General features: G+C 44.9%; 1 protein-coding gene across 1 annotated transcript in view; it reads right to left on the minus strand.

The window, feature by feature from the left end:
* Positions 1–635: 635 nt before the first annotated feature.
* Positions 636–22,001, minus strand: part of SPAG1 (sperm associated antigen 1) — an 83,609-nt gene continuing 62,243 nt past the window's right edge. The window contains exons 13-19 of the mRNA XM_061123671.1: positions 20,903–21,055; positions 16,264–16,430; positions 12,758–12,890; positions 9,154–9,280; positions 3,238–3,402; positions 1,787–2,158; positions 636–1,683 (exon numbers count right to left, since the gene is read on the minus strand). Coding sequence (XP_060979654.1) covers positions 1,552–1,683; positions 1,787–2,158; positions 3,238–3,402; positions 9,154–9,280; positions 12,758–12,890; positions 16,264–16,430; positions 20,903–21,055 — 1,249 coding nt within the window. The 3' untranslated portion in view covers positions 636–1,551. The remainder of the gene's footprint in view (positions 1,684–1,786; positions 2,159–3,237; positions 3,403–9,153; positions 9,281–12,757; positions 12,891–16,263; positions 16,431–20,902; positions 21,056–22,001) is intronic.

Raw genomic sequence — 22,001 nt, forward strand, 5'->3', positions numbered from 1 at the left:
CAAAAAAACTATCATTCAAAAGGAGAAAACTTTTTTTTTTACTTGAAGACTATAGAGTTAAATACCCGTCACAGTAGATTTTCATTTATGAACTTAGGAAAGAATCGTTTAAAAGAAAAATTGAGGGGGAGGGGGCGGCGCTTTCCTGGTGGCTCAGTGGTAAAGAATCTGCCTGCCTGACGCATGAGACATGGACTGGATCCTGGGTCTGGGAAGATCCCACAGGCCAAGGAGCAACCAAGCCCGTGCGCCACAAGTACTGAGCCGGTGTTCTAGAGTCTGGGAGCCACAACTACTGAAGCCCACATGCCCTAGAGCCCCTGCTCCACAACAAGAGAAGCCACCTCAAGGTGAAGCCTGTGCACCGCAACTAGAGAAAAGCCCGCCCAGCAGTGAAGACCCAGCACGCCGCAAATAAATAAATATTTCAAGGAAAACTGGCACAGTGTGAAACCATTTCCCCACTACACTTTAAATATTCTTTAATTGTTAAATATTAGATAAAATAATAATGGGCATGGTAATAATGAATGTGATGGTCTTCTTTCATCTGCTCTTCTGAAGAACAAGAAAATGCTCCAGAAAAAAAAAAAAGAACTGACCAAAGACTACAGGAATAAATGAGAGCACACTGATAGAGACCTGAATGTTTTATTATAAGAAATACCTTTACTTTGACCCAAGTGACAAGCAAGCTCTCAATATAAAGAGTTCTTCATTTTCCCTTTTGCACTAAGGGAATAAATATGATCATGCTTAAAGGAGGAGGGAACAAAAGAGGGAGAAGTAATTTAAAATGTTTGGGGGAAATGTGCGAGTGACAATTCAAATAGAAATGCAGGCTTGGTTGCTTTTATACAGTGGTTGTTCTGTTATTGCTTATATAAATAACACATAAGGGAAACCAGCCTTCAAAAATCTGGTAATAGAATTTTTGGCAATTTCTGTTCTTAATTAGTAGGCAATACTTCCATATTAGAAAAAATACATTCCTCTTATAGCTCTAAATAACCACAGTTTATTTAATAATCATTTCCTATTATAGACTTAAATGTTGTGTTTCATCTTAGAGGCCTGTCATCCACAAGTAATATAAAATGGGATTTATATATATCTTAGCAGGAAATAAAGGTGATGTAATAATCAGTGTTAATGATTTTCACTTTTAAAAATGAACTATAAAGAAATGACATTTCTACCAAACTTGAGAGGACTGCTTCATAGCCCAAAGAAGTAGAATTTAACTCAAAATTTTAACAAGTCATTAAGAGAAAATGTATAAGTTAAAATGCATCTTAACAAGTTCCGAATATACTTATTTTTAAATATAAAGATGTTAGCTCTGGTACATAAGAAAATATTTACAACTAATAAAAAGCAGACTGTAGAATATATGTGTTCTGTGTATAAAAATAAGTAAAATATTTTATAGTCCAGACCAAAGGATCTTTTTTAAGCCAGGTTTTATCCATGCAACTCTATTACAATACCATCTCACTGGCATTACCGGAACACATTCATACATGGAAAAAATCTAACCATTGTCTTGATTTAAAGATCATAGTGCCTTTTGAGGGCCTGTACATCTTCTAAAGTAAAATGTTTGTTTGGTGCATCTGAGAGGTCATCGAAGAGCCGCTTAATCTGCTCCTTTTGATCTTTGCTAATTAGTGTCAACATCATCTGCAATAGGGAAAAAAGTATATCAGCTTATAAATGAACATTTTAAAGTTATAAAAACCCTAAAAGAACCTATCTCCACAAATGAGATATTTTTGCCACTTACCTTAAACCTTTCTGCTTTGCTCAGGTATAAAAGATGCTGATACACCAAGGAGGGATCTTTATCAATAAGATGACTTTTCAGAGACTGGAGGAGGAGGAGGAACGTGTCCCCTTCAAGTTTGTTACTCAACAACACTGGCAAATCTTTTGGTTCAGTGATGGCTAGCAGGTGTGCACAGGCTCCTTGATCTTTCCTCATACTGATGGCGTTTATAACCTGACCAAATTCGTAGGCATTGTTAGGCTTGGAGATCAGCAGTTTCTCATAGAGTTCCTGTGGCCCGTTGCTGGTGTCCCCCTTCTCAGAAGCAAGGCAGTCCGTGGGGGCTTCCTTCAAGGTCCTCTCAGACTCTTCCCGATGGCCTTCGCTCACCTGCATGAGGAGAAAAATTACACCGTGACCCAAACACCAGGCCCTGCACACACCCCCAAGTTACTTTCATTAAAACAGGAAGGAACTGAAAAAACACAATGGACTGGATTTTAGTTAAGTTCTAAGTGAAAAATATATAACTTGTAATAAATCATAAAATCTACTTATTTTTTAGGAAGAGAAGTTTTAAAGTCTAAATATCCATTCATAAAAGTATTCTTTTTTTAAGGTTTAAAAATTCTTTTGACATTGAGAATATAACCATGAAATTTTTATAATTTTCCACAAGTAAAAGCTGCCGTGTAAAAGAAGACCTATGACAACTTATTACCTCTTCTTCATGACAGATTTTATATTTACTTATTTCCTATATTTGATATGGAAGTGAACTTACATTTTTCTTAAAAACAGTTTTCTTCTTCCCTCCTTAGTGGTGAAAAAACTCCCTAGCTTCTTTCACATATTAGCCTCCTACTCTTAGTGGACATGTAAGATGATAGGTAGGTTGATACGAGCATTCATGAATACATAGGGATCCACGAGCTGACATTCTTCACTAAAGGCTACAACACAAGGCACTGGGTTATCTGAAATCACAAAGGCAGGTGTGGTTCTAGGGTGGTCCAGGACCCCTGATGAGGCTGGCCTTGTTTACAAATACTAAGAAAGGTCTGAAGTGTTCAGGAATCTCTCTGGGGTGTGGTGTGCAGGACGCTGAATCTGAATCAGTCCTCTAGGGTTCTTCAGGTCAACCAGGAAGCAAAGCTCAGTGTTAACAGGCTCACAGGGCAACCAGGAATGGAAACAATAAAACCACAGGCCAGGTGGTGTGGAGGGAGGGGAGCATAGAAAGAAAGACTGCAGACACCCACCAGGTTCTTGGATCCAAGGTGGGAAATGCAATGGCCAATTAACACAACAAAAGAAAAATTTTGTCATTATAATCTGTTAAAATGTCTTCACTGGTTACCAGGATAAAAACACAGAATTTTAAAGATTCATAGGAATATGACCTCAGCATCCCATATGAGTATAGGATCTCCAAAGGAGTACTTTCAGAGATAATCAAATACACGTACCTCTTGAATCTCAATTTTCCTTCTCTCCTTTTCTTTGTTGAATAATGCTGTATTGTCCTTAATATTAAGGATTCTGGTTACCTCTTCCAGTTCCATTTTTGCCTCAACAATACTTGGGTCTAGTAGGAGAACTTTATTGAGATCGTTTAAACTTTTCTGATAATTCTGAAAGCAGGAGGGCAGAGAAAATAATTCTCATAAGTAAAAGGAGAAGGGGCATGGGTGAGCCTGAATGGGAGACTGGTGAGGTAAGTACACAGAGCACGTGCAGCAGGTTCCCCTTAGCACCACAGAGATAAAGTCACTATGAGCTAAGTCTTGGGCTAAAACACTATAATCCATAACAAAAGGGGCTTCCCAGGTGGCTCAGTGATAAAGGATCCACCTGCCAATTCAGGAGACTCAAGTTTGACCCCTGGGTCAGCAAGATTCCCTGGAGAAAGGCATGGTAACCCACTCCAGTCTTCTTGCCTGGAGAATCCCATGGACAGAGGAGCCTGGTGGGCTATAGTCCACAGGGTGGTAAAGAGTCGGACACAACTGAGCACACACACACACATAACACAGAAGAGTGAGCACAGAATCTGGAGTCAGAAGTTAAATTCTGTATTACCACAGCTTTCACTGCCCCTGACACACAGGCACTGTCTGCTAAATGAATAAATGAAAGAAGCGACAGCCTCATATCAACACCTACTAGCAGCAAAAACTCGAGCTAGATCCCCCAACACGTTTCCGAGCTTCCGTTTTCTCATCTTTAAAATAGGAACAACAAAAGATTCTTCATTCTAGTTTTCACAGAGTTGTGCCAAGTAATAAATGAATTAATAAAACAAAATGTGAGTGGCTTACACCTACAAAGAGCTGGACAAACCTTAGTTGATACCATAATATCCTATTCCGTAACACCCTTGGAGTTGTAAACTGTTCAGACAGGCTAGAGTCAACATTTGTTCTTCCATAAAGAGTCAGGCAATACCTTGGAGAGGTGGAAAGGAATGAAAAGTGCTCTGCTTAACCAAACACTGCGCAGAATCTGGTGGCAGAGAAGGACACAAAATCAGCCGGCTGGTGAGAGGCCATATTCTAGAACTATAGACCAGACTCATGTTAAGAATTAAGCCACAATTAATTCTGTGAGGAGGTGAAGAGTTCCAACGATGTGTAACCTCTCAAGTATTCATGACATGTAATAATAGCATGCACTGGACAGGAAGCACAGGTAAAATGAGCTAGTGGTTATGTGACATTCCTGGGGGACTAGCTGTAAGGACACTCCCAGCTGTAAGCCCTTCCCACTCCACCCAGCAATACACCAGAGCAAGAGTGATGTGCTTAAAGGGATAGCCTTAAACCCGCTCTAACGTATTATTTAAAAAAGGTGAATTATTTACGAACTATATAGTACATCAATCCTATTGACAACCAATCTGCACACAGCAGTGTGTCACCAAAGCACAGTCAGAACCTGCTTCAAGAAAACAAGTGACACTGTTTCCTTCCCAGGTCTTCAGGCAGGGCGGGAATCATACAGAAAGATACGGAGGGAACTGTAGGGAAAGACACAGGGGTGGGGCAGCAGGGCAAGTGGAGGGAGGACTAATAGCTAAGTCTTCCTTCTCCACATCTTATTCCCACAGTTCAGTGCAGTTCAGTTGCTCAGTTGTGTCCAACTCTTCGAAACCCCATGAATCACAGCACGCCAGGCCTGCACCCGTCACCAACTCCCGGAGTTTACTCAAACTCATGTCCATCGAGTCAGTGATGCCATCCAACCATCTCATCCTCTGTCATCCCCTTCTCCTCCTGCCCCCAATCCCTCCCAGCACCGCCCTATAAATACTAACTTTTACTGTCCCCATTTAAAGACAAGGAAACCGAGACACAGAAAGATCATCTTTGCGATGATCAAGGCAGCAATAAGCAGAAGGCAGGAGTGAGGACGGTTGTGGAGCTCAAGGGAGAGGCCTGAAAATGGAGCCTTGGAGATGGAGGGTCACCACCGAGGCGTGGACGTGACTCTTTTTTTATCCGTTCAAGGAAAGTTCGTGCCTAAAGAACCAATCTGTTTGGTTAGAAGAAAACCTAAGAAAGCAAGAAATACACTTTGATAAATGATAAACAGAGGCAGGCAGTGTGAAGAGAGGGCCTGAGAGCAGGAAGGGCCATGGGGTCCGGGGTGTGGAGAAGGGGCCCAGCCGCCTGGTCAACACAGCGTCAGACCAGACGGGTCACCAGAGCGCCGTGTGCTGCGGGCTGGGACACGGTGGGGGAGCGGACAGCGGGGCCTGGAAGCTCGCGTCTTATGAGGGGAAACGATAAGAAGATGAGTGAATGGACGAATAAATAAAGTAAGCATGCGCGCACTGCCATTCATGCAAGTAAGAAAAGCAAGGGTTGAGATGGACGCTAACAAGCGGCAGGAGTCTCCTTTGTTACGGCTTGTCAGAGCAGACTGGAAGGGAAGCCAGCCCTTGGAGTGGAGGGCAGAGCTCACACACAAGAGGAAAGCGGCTCCAGCAAAAAAGGAGGACAGGAAGAGATGCTAATGACCTTATTAGGCCTTAAAAAAGGAAAGAAAGATAAATCACATATGTTTGTGACAACATTTACTATTAATAAATGTGATTAAACTACAATAACAACAATTATTTTAGATGATGTTACTGTTTTTGATACTTTGGGCCTGCTGGCTTCCCCACAGGGGTCGGCTGTCAATTCCCAAGGGCAGGCTACACGTCTTTACCACCCCCATGCTCCCACAGCCCAGCACACACGTGGCACTCAAGAGAGTAAACAAACTGTAACTAAAACCAAGATGTTCAGTTATCTTCTATTATGAAGAACAGCTGAACAGTAAGAAAAGCCCTGGACTTCCTGGTGGCCCAGTGGTTAAGAATCTGCCTGCCAATGCAAGGGACATGGGTTTGATCCCTGGTCCGGGAAGATCCCACACGCCATGAGGCATCTGAACCCGTGCACAACTACGGAGCCCGCGTGCCCTAGAGCCTGTGCTCTGCAACAGGGGAAGCCACAGGAGTGAGCAGCCCACGCACAACTAGAGAGGGGCCCCCACTCTCCGCAACTAGAGAGAGCCAGCATACAGCAATGAGGACCCAGTGCAGCCAGAAATAAACTACATAGGAAAAAAAAGGAAAGCTCTGTATTTTTCAAACCTAGCACACAAGAAAAAAAAAAAGAAAGAAAGAAAGAAATTAAAGCCAGCTAGAAAACAAATAAACTATCTGAGAAAGCAGAGTTTAGCTGAGAAACACAGGCCGGGCCCTGCTCCCTGTGGGCCCGTGGGCCACCTCCTTAGCAGCCATATAGAGGAAGCCAGTCCAGGTGTGAGTTCTGATGTATCTTATAAGTAGCCTTTGAAGATCCTCAAATTAAATTCACTTGGCACATAACTCAAACTACAGGGGGATATAGATAAAGCTATGAGAGATCAAACCAGAAAAACAAGCTGCCAGCCTCATACTCTACACCAGGGTAGGGTTACTAAAAGTTGGGATTCTCTTTCTCCATCATAATGCAATTTCCAGAATTCATTCCAAGGAAGTATAAAATTCCGGTCTTTTAAAGAGTGAGGAAGCCAGTATGGGATAAACCTGCTCTAAGAGTTTGGACATACTGATATAGAAACTCATGAGTCACGAAGATCATGACTGCCTCATGGACCCAATCCATTAAGTTCAAAAACAGTTGAGTAAACTTTCAAGAAACCTCTTTTAATTCATGGTGCCACACACCCACTAGGAAATCTTTATGTGAGGTTTACAAATGAGTAGGTTGTTAACAAAAAAAGAGGAGCGGGAGTCGGAGGTGGGGGTCAGGTGGCCTGGGCACTGGGAACAGAGTGAACACACTGGGGAGACAGGGCCGCTGTGGAGCTGCTGGGCTGGCGAACGGGGCAGCCACATGCCAGAGGGTGACACGATGCACTTTCATCGGGACAGAAGCTCCTACACTTGGGACACTTCTGGACCTTGCCCTCCGCGCCTCTTCACTTGGCTGTTCATCTGTATCCTTTATAACAAAAGGAAGGGCCGGGGAGGGGAGGGAGGGCGGCAGCACGCCTGAGGGGTCGTGACGGGTCATCTTGCCTCAGTACGGTTGTCACTCCACTGCAACCTGAGGGGATGTAGGCGCTAGAAAAGCCTGAGCGCTCGGAGCACAAGCACACATCCTCATCTGATACAGGACACAAAAAACATGCCCACCCTCTCGCAACAAAACCTAGGTTTCATGGAGTTATAAGAACTCTCTCAAACTCAGTAAGGTCAACACTCTGCCCTCAAACCTCTCCCTCCAGCTGTACGCCCTCCCTCATCACACTGCACCGCACACATCACAGACCTGAGACAGAACATGGGACACAGCCGCAGTATTTATCCAAAGGAAGCGGAAACTCTAACTTGAAAAAGACACTCCCATGCTCACTGCAGCATTATTCACAACAGCAGCCTAAGTGTCCATCGATGAATGAATGGATAAAGAAAATGTGGTATATCTACACAATGGAATATTATTCAGCCATTAAAAAGGGAAGTTTTGCCATTTGTGACAACATGATGGACTTTGAAGGCATCATGCCAAGTAAAATTGGTCATACAGAGAAAGACAATTACCATATGATCTCTTATATGTGGAATCCAAAAAAAAGAAAAGAACACCCAACAATGAAAAACAACGTGGACTCACAGAAACAGAGAACAAAACTAGTGGTTGCCAGAGGAAAGGTGGGGGTTGGGGAGTAGAGGATGGGCAAAATGGTCGAAGATGCTCAGAAGGTACAAAATTTCAGTTACGAAATAAGCCATGGAGATGTAATGTACAGCATGATGACAAGAGGTAATAATAGCATATTGTATATTTGAGAGTCTCCGAGAGAATAAATCTTGAAAGTTCTCATCACAAGAAAAAAATGTGGTAACTACTGTATGGTGAACTCAGAGAAGGAAATGGCAACCCACTCCAGTGTTCTTGCCTGGAGAATTCCAGGGACGGGGAAGCCTGGTGGGCTGCTGTCTATGGGGTCGCACAGAGTCGGACACGACTGAAGCGACTTAGCAGCAGCAGTATGGTGAACTAAACATACTGTGATCATCTGATCATTTCACGATACATACAAATATCCAATCACTAGGCTGCACACCTGATTCTAATATAAAATGTCAATAATACCTCAATTAAAAAAACACTTTAAAGAAGAAAAAAAAGTCAATGACCTGTACACTTACAATGTGTGAACTTCACTGTATTAAACTTTAATCAGATTCTTTAAAAATACCATTGCAGGGAATGCCATTTCCCAGAATGTTCTGAGTTTTCCTTGTGCTGTTATTTTCTACAAATGAGAATGTTCACTTGAGTTTTCCACACAGAAGAAGCGGCATCAAGAAAAGTGTAATCATATAAACTTTCTTTGAAAATAACGGCATGGTTTTCTTAGAGAAGAATGCTGTCCTATGGTCTCATAGGGACCACTTGCCAGTTTAAGGCTCAAATCACCATGAACTTCCCAGCCTCTGCTATGTCTCTACCAGTGTCTATGGGTGAACACCTCTTCTGTTCTGTTCCTTCCTCCCCGCCCCGCCACAGACAACCCCAACCCTCTGCCCAAGGAATCCAGCGGCACTGCCGGTGGCCTTCAGTAATTCAGCAAACCTTCCTGTCCCTTAAAGTGGACCTATTCTAACAACACTCCTTAGAAAATCAGAAAATAAATCATCATTCTTGAGCTAGAAGGAATCTTAGAAATCTGTGGCATCTTCTTAGATTTCAGGATTACCAGGCTTAAACCCCAGGATACTGCCACACCCATTCCTCAAGCCCACAAGTTATGTTCATTGAAAGCACATGATTTGTTCAGAGCTGACCCTGACATATGAAAACAGAAGATTTCCTCACCTTGAGCCCTTTGTGAGCAAGGGCTCGTCTATAGTAAGCTTTCACACTCCCGTGATCCATCTGAAGGGCCTGGTCACAGTCCTGCTTTGCCTCTTCAAACTGGCCCAGCTTCAAGTAACAGAGGGCTCTGGTGTAATGGAATGGAACTCAGCATTATGAAAGGTAAAAACAACATATCCATAAATTTGGGCAACTAATAGAAATCAGAAAATAACTAAATAAGCCTGTTTCTATACCACAGCTGCTGCAATCAAAACCTAACATTTTTTTCTCCAGTGAAGGCATTTTCTGGTAACACTTGCAATTAGGGACCCTGAGGATACCACTGCAATCAACACAGTCCAGGCCCTCAAGGAGGCTGCAGTCTAGGGGAAGAGACAGTCTATTAAAAGAAGCAAATGCAATGAAATCTGTAAAGGATGCTCTGGGAGCACAGAGCTGAGAGTCTCTTCAGACTTGGTGAAGCTGAAGCTAGGGGAAGAGTAGTCAGGCAAGACTTCCCAGAAGAAGGGACATTTAAGTTGAAGCCCAGAGTACGTACGAAGTGAGTATTATGCAATGTGAAGGCGCTGGGCTGAGACTTAAGATGGAGAGAGGGCACACAGCACGTGCCGAGTTCTACAGCGACAGAGAACGTGGTGCTCTTGGCGCTACAGTGGGAGTGTCGGGGGAGGCCCAGGGAGCGGGAGGCCAGACAGGAAGGGCCTGGCAGGAGGCTGAGCTTTATCCAGCACTTAATGGAGTCTGGTGATGGGTTTTTAAGGTTTTCCCAGGTGGGGCTAGTGGTAAAGAACCCACCTGCCAATGCAGGAGATATGAGAGACACAGGTTCGATCCCTGGGTTTGGAAGATCCCCTGGAGAAGGGCATGGCAACCCACTCCAGGATTCCTGCCTGGAGAATCCCATGGACAGAGGAGCCTGGCGGGCTACAGTCCATGTGGTTGCAAAGAGTCGAACACAAATGAAGCGACTTAGTACACACGATGGGCTTTTAGACAGAGGTGGACCCATTTACTGTGTTTGGGGAAGGTCACTCTAGCTGCCAAGTGGAGAATCGGAAGGGACAAGGCTGTGCAGGGGACACCTGGGAGGGCGGGGCAGATGATGAGGGAAAGCTGGTGACGACCAGAGCGGGACTGACAGGGAGGTGGATGGAAAGGAGTTTAGAAGTCCTAGAAGAGTTTAGAAGTCAGGACACCTGCGTTGCGTGGACTGACGAGGGAGGCGTGGGTCAGGGGTGAGAACCCATCATGAGCACAGAGGCAGGGCGGCGCTCAGGTCCAGGGCTCAGAGACAGAGATCAGTTCAGTTCAGTCACTCAGTTGTGCCCGACTCTTTGCGACCCCATGGACTGCAGCACGCCAGGCTTCCCTGTCCATCACCCACTCCTGGAGCTTGCTCAAACTCATGTCCACAGAGATGTGGGGCTCAGAACTGGAAGGTGGTAAATGGAGCTGGGGAGAGGATGAAATGGGCCAGAGGATATTAGAGCAAAAAAGGGATCTACACCTTTAGAAGCCCAAGAACAGCAGGGAAAAAAAGCCTAAAAGGAAAAAAAAAGAAAAGCCTTAGAGAGGGAGCAGGGGAGAGCCAGGCACGTGAGCTGTCTGCACGAGAGGGGAGGCAGTATCTGGGGAAAATTAAGAGGCCCCTGACGCCCAAGACCACAGAGACCAAACAGGAGAAGGGCAGAAAAATACCTGCTGGTTTAGTGACAGAACTTTTCACAAAAGAAGGTCACCAAAAAGAGGAAAACATGTGGAAAAATAAAAGTGAGAACTTAAGTTTAAAATATTTTCTGAAATAGCTACAGAAACCCATGCCAAGTCACTATTGTTTAGGAATCATACCTTAATTGTCCTTGTCATTGAAGACTCTCTACTCCCTAAAAAAATCCCCAATCATCGTATTCCAGGTAACTACCTTTTTCAACAAAAATAACGTGAGCAGTGTTCTGGAACAGTCGGCTCATCCCGACTGCACTCCAGAAGACGTGGACCCTGTCCTCAGGACTTCAAGGGGAACGGGGCACTGGAGACACTAGTGTGAAAGACAGCTGATTCCTGGTCCCTCTCTGGGGGGCGAGGCTGAGGCTTCACACCAGCCACCTCACACAGGGAGGGGCAGGGAGGGCTCACACCAGGGAGGGAGGGGAGGGAGGGGAGGGAGGGCTCACACCAGGGAGGGAGGGCTCACACCAGGGAGGGAGGGGAGGGAGGGGAGGGAGGGCAGGGAGGACTCACACCAGGGAGGGAGGGCAGGGAGGACTCACACCAGGGAGGGAGGGGGAGGGAGGGCTCACACCAGGGAGGGAGGGGAGGGAGGGCTCACACCAGGGAGGGAGGGCAGGGAGGACTCACACCAGGGAGGGAGGGATAGGGAGGGCTCACACCAGGGAGGGTGGGCAGGGAGGCCTCACACCAGGGAGGGAAGGATAGGGAGGGCTCACACCAGGGAGGGAGGGCAGGGAGGGCTCACACCAGGGAGGGAGGGCAGGGAGGGCTCACACCAGGGAGGGAAGGATAGGGAGGGCTCACACCAGGGAGGGAGGGATAGGGAGGGCTCACACCAGGGAGGGAGGGCAGGGAGGGCTCACACCAGGGAGGGAGGGGAGGGAGGGCTCACACCAGGGAGAGGCAGGGAGGGAGGGGAGGGAGGGCTCACACCAGGGAGGGAGGGCAGGGAGGGCTCACACCAGGGAGGGAGGGGAGGGAGGGCTCACACCAGGGAGGGAGGGATAGGGAGGGCTCACACCAGGGAGGGAGGGATAGGGAGGGCTCACACCAGGGAGGGTGGGCAGGGAGGCCTCACACCAGGGAGGGAAGGATAGGGAGGGCTCACACCAGGGAGGGAGGGCAGGGAGGGCTCACACCAGGGAGGGAGGGATAGGGAGGGCTCACACCAGGGAGGGTGGGCAGGGAGGCCTCACACCAGGGAGGGAAGGATAGGGAGGGCTCACACCAGGGAGGGAGGGCAGGGAGGGCTCACACCAGGGAGGGAGGGCAGGGAGGGCTCACACCAGGGAGGGAGGGATAGGGAGGGCTCACACCAGGGAGAGGCAGGGAGGGAGGGGAGGGAGGGCTCACACCAGGGAGGGAGGGCAGGGAGGGCTCACACCAGGGAGGGAGGGCAGGGAGGCCTCACACCAGGGAGGGAAGGATAGGGAGGGCTCACACCAGGGAGGGAGGGCAGGGAGGGCTCACACCAGGGAGGGAGGGAGGGAGGGAGGGGAAGGGAGGGCTCACACCAGGGAGGGAGGGAAGGGAAGGGAGGGCTCACACCAGGGAGGGAGGGAAGGGAAGGGAGGGCTCACACCAGGGAGGGAGGGAAGGGAAGGGAGGGCTCACACCAGGGAGGGGCAGGGCAGTACCAGCCAAGGCAGCCATGGCTGAGCAGGAACACAGCCTGTGTCAGCCCTGCCACCAACAAGATACCAAGACACCCCAGGCTTTCAATCTCTCCTATGGCCTCACCTCTTTTAAAAATTTACTGTATATAGCAAATTCTCAGAGTCATGGGGTAAAACTTTGGCAATTAATCAGTCTATAATTATTTCATCACAAATATTAACATAAGACATAGAGAAAGTGACAGAGAACTTGCCTGTTTGTATAAATGGCACATTCCTTGTTGTTAATCTTTACACATTCACTGTATTTACTAAGGGCATCTTTATAGTTTTTATCTTTTACACATTGATTTCCTTCTTCTTTAAGGGTTTTAAATATTTTTTCATCTATGGGACACACAAAAAAAGTGGAATTATTCATATAAGCACCTCTACAATACTTTAAGTATGCTGTAAACTAAGTGACCACAAACCATACAGAACTAAAGTCTAAATGGAACAAAATTTTGTATACGAATTAAAAAGATAAATTGGCTACAAGTAAAAATTTGATTACACAATGACAACACTGTTTTTTCAAATTAGAAAATAAAATACAAGCAATTATATTATGTTATTCATATTGGTATGCCTTCTCTCTGCTGGAGATAGTAACTACGTCATGAAAAATGAACAAACAAACTCATTAAAGCCTGAATTAGACCTCTTCCAACAGTCCAAGTTTCCTTGGAAAAATCACACCTCCTCCCCTCTCTGCTCCTGTGCTTTCAGTAAAGCAAACCCCACCCCAGCCCTCCCTTTTGGGGTGATCTGTGCTTTACTGACCAGAACATTATACTCCCTTGGCCACAGTCAGCTAATTGGTCAGGGAAGGACCAATGAGAGCCAATGAGCAACAATAAGATTTTTGTGGCAGCTTCTGCTAAGGTAATTCTTGCTTTTCCCTGTGGAACATGAGGATAAAAGGAGAGGCTATTTTGTCATCGTGCAACACAAGGGAAGAATCTGTTTGAGAATCGGGTCAACAGGGCAAGAGAGACGCCAAGACAGAGAGCTCAAGAATAACCTCTGAGCCCTGAATCCAGCTGCCCGAGCAGCCAGCCTACCTGTGGACTTTTCCACAAGTGGGGAGCCAATAAACAACCTCTTCTGCTCAAGACATTCATGGCTGGGTTTTGTTACCTGCAATCAGAGTCCCAACTATTACTGTTGCCTATTATCCTGCTGTGTGCATGGCTGACACTCCACTTGGGATCCATCTCCTTCTTCCTAAGGATACCCTGATATTCACGCAGCTATCACTCCTCTCCTACTCAGCCCACGTGTCGGGGAAGCTGACCCCACCAATCAGAACTTGGGTCTGAGCCAATCAGGGCATTTCTTCATCGCGGGGAGTGGCTCAGGAATGAGCACATGACTCATTACCATAAATACCAAGACAGCTTAGCCTACAGCACAACAGGCTAAAAAAGCTAGGTCTTTAGCACAGCATATTTCCTCATTCTTAACACCACCAAAAGCAGTGGTGTCTCTCTCTCCCTCTGGACACTGATCTGTGCGGTCATTAAGTCTAAAACTGCTACAGTTCTGTACTTCTGGCCATACCCTGAGCCCTGACAAATCGTGCCTGATTTTGGAGCCTGCCCGGGCCCTTTCAGTTACTTTGAGGCAAAACTATTTCCTTACAGTTATAAGTCAACAGATTTTCTGTGACTTGCAACCAAGGTTGTCTAACATACATAAAATATTCAAATTTAAAGTTTTAAATCTATGTATTAACTTTATAGAGTATCTAGATATGAAATGAAAATCCATTTTAAATTTTAAAATATATCTTTAAATTCTGTGACCTAAAGATCCTGATAGATGCACTGAATTTATAGTATAAACTCAGAATATAAATGATAACCTTATTTGTTCCTCTGCACAAATGGCAGGAATATTAATTTTTCATCCCTTATTTCAAATCACAGAATATTTCTGCCTAATGTTTCATGTTTCAAAAGATCTCACACTATACAGCCAAATGACACTCGCCATAAATCTTGCCATCTATATAAGCTCTAAAACAGATTATTACAGAGGATTTTTCCCTCTAATTTGCTGAAAAATTTTCTGCAAGCTTTTCTTCCCACACAGTTTTTAGGAATGTGGAATCCAGTCTCACTAATAAATATGAATAGAAAGAACTGATTATTCTTGTGCTCATGACTCGCTAGCACATATCTACAGCATGGTTAGTTTCTGCACGTTATTAATAATGAAGAGCTAACCTTTACTGACCAAATACTTTGTTATAGTCCCCACTGATTACAGACTCTCTAAACTAGAGATCTCCATGCTTTCCCCAGGACTGCTGCCCATTTAAAAGCCTTGGCAGAAGTTCCCAACCTCTTCTCTCTAGGCAAGGAAAAGGGTGAGGGTCTACCACCAGCCTTTGGGACATGCCAATTCAGGAACCTCAGGGGCTTTGCAAGATGAAGCCCAACAAAGACACACACGGGTCCCTAAGCAGGCAGTAGAAATGGAGCCTCAGCTGGCTTTCAGGCAGAAGGCAAGTGTGAAGTCACACTGACTACATACACTACACAAAGTGCTGAGGTAGGCACTGTGGGGATGCAATTGTGGACCTGAACAACTACGATGTAAGGGAGAAGGGGGTACTGCTAAGATACGTGTTATAAGGCTTTATTCTTTCAAAAACATCAATTTCAATACACTAGCCTTGCCACCACATTCATGGTATGATGAGAACTACATGGCTACTTAATTCTTTTTCTTATTATTAATAACAATGCTGACTCAACTTCATTAGGAGCTTCCCTGGTGGCTCAGTGGTAAAGAATTCGCCTGCAATGCAGGAGACTCAGGTTCAATGCTCAGATCGGGAAGATCCCCTGGAGGAAGAAGTGGCAACCCACTCCAGTATTCTTGCCTGGGAAATCCCACGGACAGAGGAGCCTGAGTTATAGTCCATGGGGCTGCAAAGAGTCGGACACGACAGCGATTAACAACCTTTATGAAGAGGTTCAGTCAGTTCAGTTCAGTTCAGTTGCTCAGTCGTGTCCGACTTTTTGTGACCCCATGGACTGCAGAACACCAGACCTCCCTGTCCATCACCAACTCCCAGAGCTGACTCAAACACATGTCTATTGAGTTGGTGATACCATCCAACCATCTCATTCTCTGTTGTCCCCTTCTCCTCCCACCTTCAGTATTTCCCAGCATCAGGGTCTTTTCAAATGAGTCACTTCTTTGTATCAGGTGGCCAAAGTATTGGAATTTCAGCTTCAGCATCAGCCCTACCAATGAACACCTAGGACTGATCTCCTTTAGGATGGACTGGTTGGATCTCCTTGCAGTCCAAGGGACTCTCAAGAGTCTTCTCCAACACCACAGTTCAAAAGCAGCAATTCTTTGGCGCTCAGCTTTCTTTATGGTCCAGCTCTATGAAGCGGTTACTGTGCGCTTCCACAGGCAGCATGCTGTGCTGAGTATGCTGTATGCATATCTCCCCTTATTCCTGAGCATAACTCCGTGAGACAGTTACTCACATCTCCCCCCTTTCATATACATGAAGACACTGGAGGTGGGCAGCAACTCCTTAAGACTCTGCAGTTAGACAGAGGGAGAGCAGGGTCTTGAACTTAAACCCAGGTCTGATGCCTGATATCATGCACTTATTCTCCTGCTTTACTGTGAAAATCATACGCAAAGCTCACAATAACCCTCAGAAGAAACAAGTGCAGGCTTCCCCTACCTGGCGTGCCCGGCTGGGGATGGCGGCAGGAATCTCCCACTTGGTCTGGGGGCGTCTCTGCTGCAGGTCGCCAAGCCCGCACTTGTGCGGAGGTGGGCACAGCAGGAATGGGTGGCAGCTTCTCCCGCCAGTTTGGGCCATCCAAAGTGATCAAAATCTTTGTTATCCTAAAAAGAAAACCAGTTTTCTCTGTTAAACATGCAGTTTGCTTTTTTATATTACTATAGGTCACATCAAGGTAAAACTTACAAATGCTACGCAGCTCACAGGGTCACAGAGAGTTGGACTTGAGCTATTTTCTGTCCACATAAACTGTCTTTGAAAGGACTTTTAAAAGTTGTTCCAAACTATGTAACTTTAGATCTTTTTTTGTATCAAAAGAAAAAATGAAGACACTTCTAATTGGTTTAAGAAATTTTTAAATGTACATGCAATAAAATTTTAATTTTTTAAAAAAGTAAAGTATAAAACTAAAATTTAGGAAGCCTAGAAGAAATGTGCCCCACATAACATTTCATATAATTGCTAAAGTGAGTATTACTCTTGAGACTTAACAGAAGGACTTTAGAATTTCCATGCCCAAACTGGATACGACAGACAGGTCTACAGGACTGGCTGCTAAAGCCGGTGAGGGCGCGGACCTGCGTGTGCTTAGTCGCTCAGTCGTGGCTGACTCTTTGCAACCCCATGGACTGTAGCCCACCAGGCTCCTCTGTCCACGGGATTGCCCAGGCAAGAGTGGGCTGCCATTCCCTTCTCCAGGGGATCTTCCCAGTCCAGGAATGGAACCTGTGTCTCCTGCACTGGCCGGATTCTTTACCACTCAGCCACCTGGGAAGCCCAAAACTGATGTGGAGTGGCTGTCAAATGGAACAGTGCTTCTTCTTGAAACATTAACATATGGTTAAGATACTCTTACTTTGCATTTTTTTCATCTCTAAAACGATCCACGCATTGTGTTGTCTTATGCATACAGATGAAAGAATTCGATACTGGAGTCTACTACAAGGACCCTTGTAATAATGACATTTGCTAATGGCTATAAATAATACTCAGATTACCACCCCTGATTATCACTTTCCCATCATTTTAAACACACAAAGTATCATACTTAGATTTTAAAACAAAACTAAATTATGTCTGGGATAAATCTGGTTTTAAAAAAAGGTGCTCAAAAAAAAAAAAAGGTGCTCCCCAAGACTGAGAAAGTCACTGGTAATTAGTAGAATGCATTCAAATTAGTTAATTCAGTAGTACTTTTTATGTGAAAAAATATTTCTATAGAGCCAAATGTAATACATACATTTCTCTACAGTTTCATAAACTTAAATTTCAACAGTGATCTTTGGTTATGATAGCCACATCTCATATTTTAGTGCAAAAATTTTTTTTTGAAAAATAATGTATAACCACCCACCATAGCAGAAGAAAAAGACGCTTTAGAAAAAAGAATTTTGAAGCAAAACTTGTATTACCAGCAGAAAGGAAGGAAGAAGCAGCTTAAAAGAGATGATGTGTTGCCAGGGAGTAAATAAGTATATGCAGGGAAATGTAACATATGAGATTCCTGGAGAGGAAAAGAGGAATATGGTTAATGGAAGAAACAAATAAAATAAGCACAGATGTTTAAATTTTTTTCCCCCCAAAAAAAGGTGCTTAGATGGAAAAGCAAGCATAAATATAGGGTTCATGAAAAGAAATAGTGAAATTTTTAAATGAATATTTTACAGAAAATATATATGCCAAAACCAGACAAAGCCTCCTCACCTTCTCATAAAATGATACATAAGCAATAACCATACCATTAAAAAAATGAATGAGTCTTAAAAGTCAATCTGTGTAAAAGCACCTTCTTGAGTACATCTAAAAATTACAATACAATTCTCAAAAAACTAAACAGAATTACCATATGATCCAGCAATTCCATGCCTAGGAATACACCAAAAGGAACTGAAAACAGGTATGCAAACAAAACCTTGCACATGATGTGCACAGCCACACTATTCACAATAGCCAAATGGTGCAAACAGCTGAAACGCCCTTCAACAGATTAACGGGTGAACACAGTGTGACATATCCATACACTGGAATATTACTCAGTCATAAAAAGAAATGACATCATCACGCATGCCACATCATGGACCAACCTTGAAAACATAAGCTATGTGAGTCAGGCACAAAAGCTACACACACTGTATGTTTCTATTTATATGAACTCTCCAGAATAAGTAAATCCACAGAGATAGAAAGCAAATCAGGGGCTTAATGGGGGTTTCCCTTTGGGGGGGGATGAGGTATTTTGGAACTATTAGAGGTGGCGGCTGTCCAATACTGTGGGTGTACTAAAGGACACTAAATTGTACACCTAGAAATAGTAAATTCAGTTGTTTTGTGAATTTTACTTCAATTTTTTAAAAAAGTGTAAAGAATGTAGAAGGTTCAGAGATATGAATGATCACAGTCTCTCAGACATAAATTTCTCCCTTCAGACCCATTCAGTCTATCACTATGAACCAGAGTTCCTAAAACACCTCTTCACAGGCCCCTTGTCTCTGGCAGAAGTGGGAAGACTTCAGGTGTCTTCCCACTTTTTTTCACGAGAACCTCTAACCCTAGGAGAAGATCCTACTCTCCCAACCACCTTGGAGACTCCCAGGCAGAGGATGGGTGAATTAATAGCACAAACCCACAGCACAGGATCTGCTGGAGAATGCGTTCATTCCACACAGTTTTGCTGAGGATGCCTACTGTACAAGGTACCACAACAGCACAGCTGGATAAAACACAACCCTGACTGCCCAGAACTCTCAGTGGAATGAATCTAAAAGAACTTCATGAAAAGAGACAACATGGAAAGAAGGCACAGCTTGGAGGGAGAGGCGCCTGAGGGGCACGGGTGCTGGGGGAGATGGGTGGGTCAGGGGACGTCCTCTCCTAAAGGGCAGGAGGGACTTAGCCGGACAAAAGTGGGGAAGAAGAGCCTTCAGGAGCCCATGTGGAGGCCACAAGTGATGCACAACCAGGCGGCTGTGCAGTAGGAGAAAAGGCTTGGAGGGCTCCCAGGGACACCCCTGATTTTACAGGATGGAGACCGTGCCCCGAATGCCCACGGTTCCATCGGGTCCCACTCTAGATCCAATAACCAGTATCTACTCTTTTCTTCCCAACAGGCGGGTCCCTAGCGACCACAGAGAAGCAGCAGCAGGGAAAAGCTGCCCACTCAACACAGAGATCTTTCCAACAGTTTTCTGCAAAGTGCAGTGGGACCAGGTGGGGAGGTAAGGCAGGACTGTAAAACACGAGTTCTCATCTTCTTCAGCTTTGTTCAAGGTCCCCTTTGTGGTCAGCCAATGCCCTTCACTGACCACCTCCAGGGCTCGTTCTCCGACAGCTGCAGCCCACAGACCAAGGCAGCCTGACCCCTCTGTGATCTCCCTGCCTCATCAACTAACGTTCATGCTTGGGGATCACCTGTCTTACGTTAAGTTGTTCCCCCCAGGCTACATTCTACTTTGCTTAAAGACAGAGACTATGTCATCTTTCCCCCTTCCTCTCTTTCTGTGGGGCGTGTGGGACATGGTACACTAGACCAACACAAGGCACAGTGTGACACACAAAAATCCTTGAAAGAAACTATACTTTGGACAAATGGAATTAGAGAATATCATACATAACTGGAAATGTTGCCCAAGTAGTAACTTTTCAAAGTTCACGTGAAAGCAATTTATGAAATCTGGAAGCTCTTACTTTCCCGTTCTCTCCTAGGGAGTAAATAGGTCATAATATAAATTAGATCCAAATTCTGTGCTACTTCATCATCCTGTGCTGTGCTTAGTCGCTCAGTCACGTCTGACTCTTTGTGACCCCATGAACTGTAGCCGGCCAGATGTCTCTGTCCCTGGGGACTCTCCAGGCAAGAATACTGGAGTGGGTGGCCATGCCCTCCCCCAGGGGATCTTCCCCACCCAGGGATCAAACCCAGGTCTCCCACTTCGCAGGCAGGTTCTTTACTGACTGAGCCAGAAGGGACGCCATCACCATCCTAGATGAGCATCTATCTAAAGGGCATATAACACAAACATCTAGCAGGCTCATAAAACATCCACTCTCCTGAGGAGAAAATAAAATGTGTTTGCACTGACAGATGTGGTGCCAATGAACACCTGCAGATCCTGCAGAAGACTCAACATGGCAGGTTTCGCTACATTTTTGGATTTCATCCTGTAATCAGTACCGACATATGACATCACTGAAAACACCTTTCTAACCCCACAGATATTAACAAATACTAAAATCAAATTCTGTGCATCCTGAGTTGCACAGAAGAGCCACACCCTGTGCTTTTTTTAAAATTAAGTATATATCATATATAATATTCACTGAACAGTAATAAGTGGACCAGGAAACAAATATAAAGGTGTCAGAGGACAACTCAAAACATATCACGGGATAGTCAGAAAGTTAGAGAGCGAGAACCATTTGGTTTTGAAGGGGTGAAAAAAGGCATGCATTCCCGTGTAATGCCAATAATGAAGAACACGTCCACACCTTGACCTCGTTCTGGAAGGAGGGGAAGAAACAAAACCTCATTCCATTAGAAAACAACTCGCCCTCGGGCAGCGGCCTCCGATTAGGTTACCTGTTAATACTGTCATTTGCTATCTGGATTCCACAGTCTATTTGCAACACTGTTTTATAATCCACGTAAGCTTTCTGATACTGTTCTACAGTTTCATAGGCCATTGCACGTCGAAGAAGAGGCTTGATGGAGAATGGATGAAGTTCCAGGGCCCTAAAGGAGACAGAAATATTATATGTCATTTGTTATGAAGATCACTCCCTAACTTATACTAACCTGACATATCTGTTAGGACTGAACTCTCACATACATGCATATCTGATATTTCACCTTGGGGGCCTGGCAACACACCAGAAAGGCAAACCCAGAGCAGCAGAGCAATCAGTCTGTGGTTACTGCCTTTCTTTTAAGCCAGTCCCCTTTGGCACTTGCTCTTCCCCCAGTGAGACTGAGCTTCCAGGCAGCAGGTACGGCCTACCCCTCCAAGCCCCCCTCCCAGGGGCCAACAGAGGCCACATGGCACCGGGACAGAGTAGGCCTTTCACCAGGTTCTTGTTACTGACAGATCCAAGGGAGAATTTTATTTGCACCTATGTAATTTTTTATTAGCACAGGACTACAATACCTACAACACCTTTTGAAAATCAGCCCTCTAAAATTTTACACAGTTGATTATGATTTACTTGCTGCCAAAGGGCTTCAAAAATAGACTGGAGGAAATCATGGAAGTTAGTACACAGTGATTTCTGTAAGTCATGAATTTTCTAGTGCTCTTTCTATTCTGTGAAGTACTTCCAGTATCACTAGAGACATATTTCAAAGTTATGTTCTTGGTTTTGTTTGAAGTAACTGCTTAAGGCTACGTCACTAACTTAATGCACTTCACTATACTCTGAAATAAAGCATACAATCAAAAGATGGTATTTATAAGTGAAAACTATTGTACTCTTAGTTTTGACAAAATCAGTTGAAACTGTCAAGAAGTATTATGGATCAATACCAACATTTATTAATATTCCACGCAGAGATCCCATGAAGAGCCTACTTCCTCTCTGATCTGCTAACAAGAATCTGCGCCAGACTGTCCACAGTGGGGATAAAGGTTTGCTCGCCTGGTGATTCTTCTGCACAAGCAGTTTGCATGTATCAGACATTTGAC

This window comes from Dama dama, chromosome 21 (assembly GCF_033118175.1).
Source record: "Dama dama isolate Ldn47 chromosome 21, ASM3311817v1, whole genome shotgun sequence".
NCBI lineage: Eukaryota > Metazoa > Chordata > Mammalia > Artiodactyla > Cervidae > Dama > Dama dama.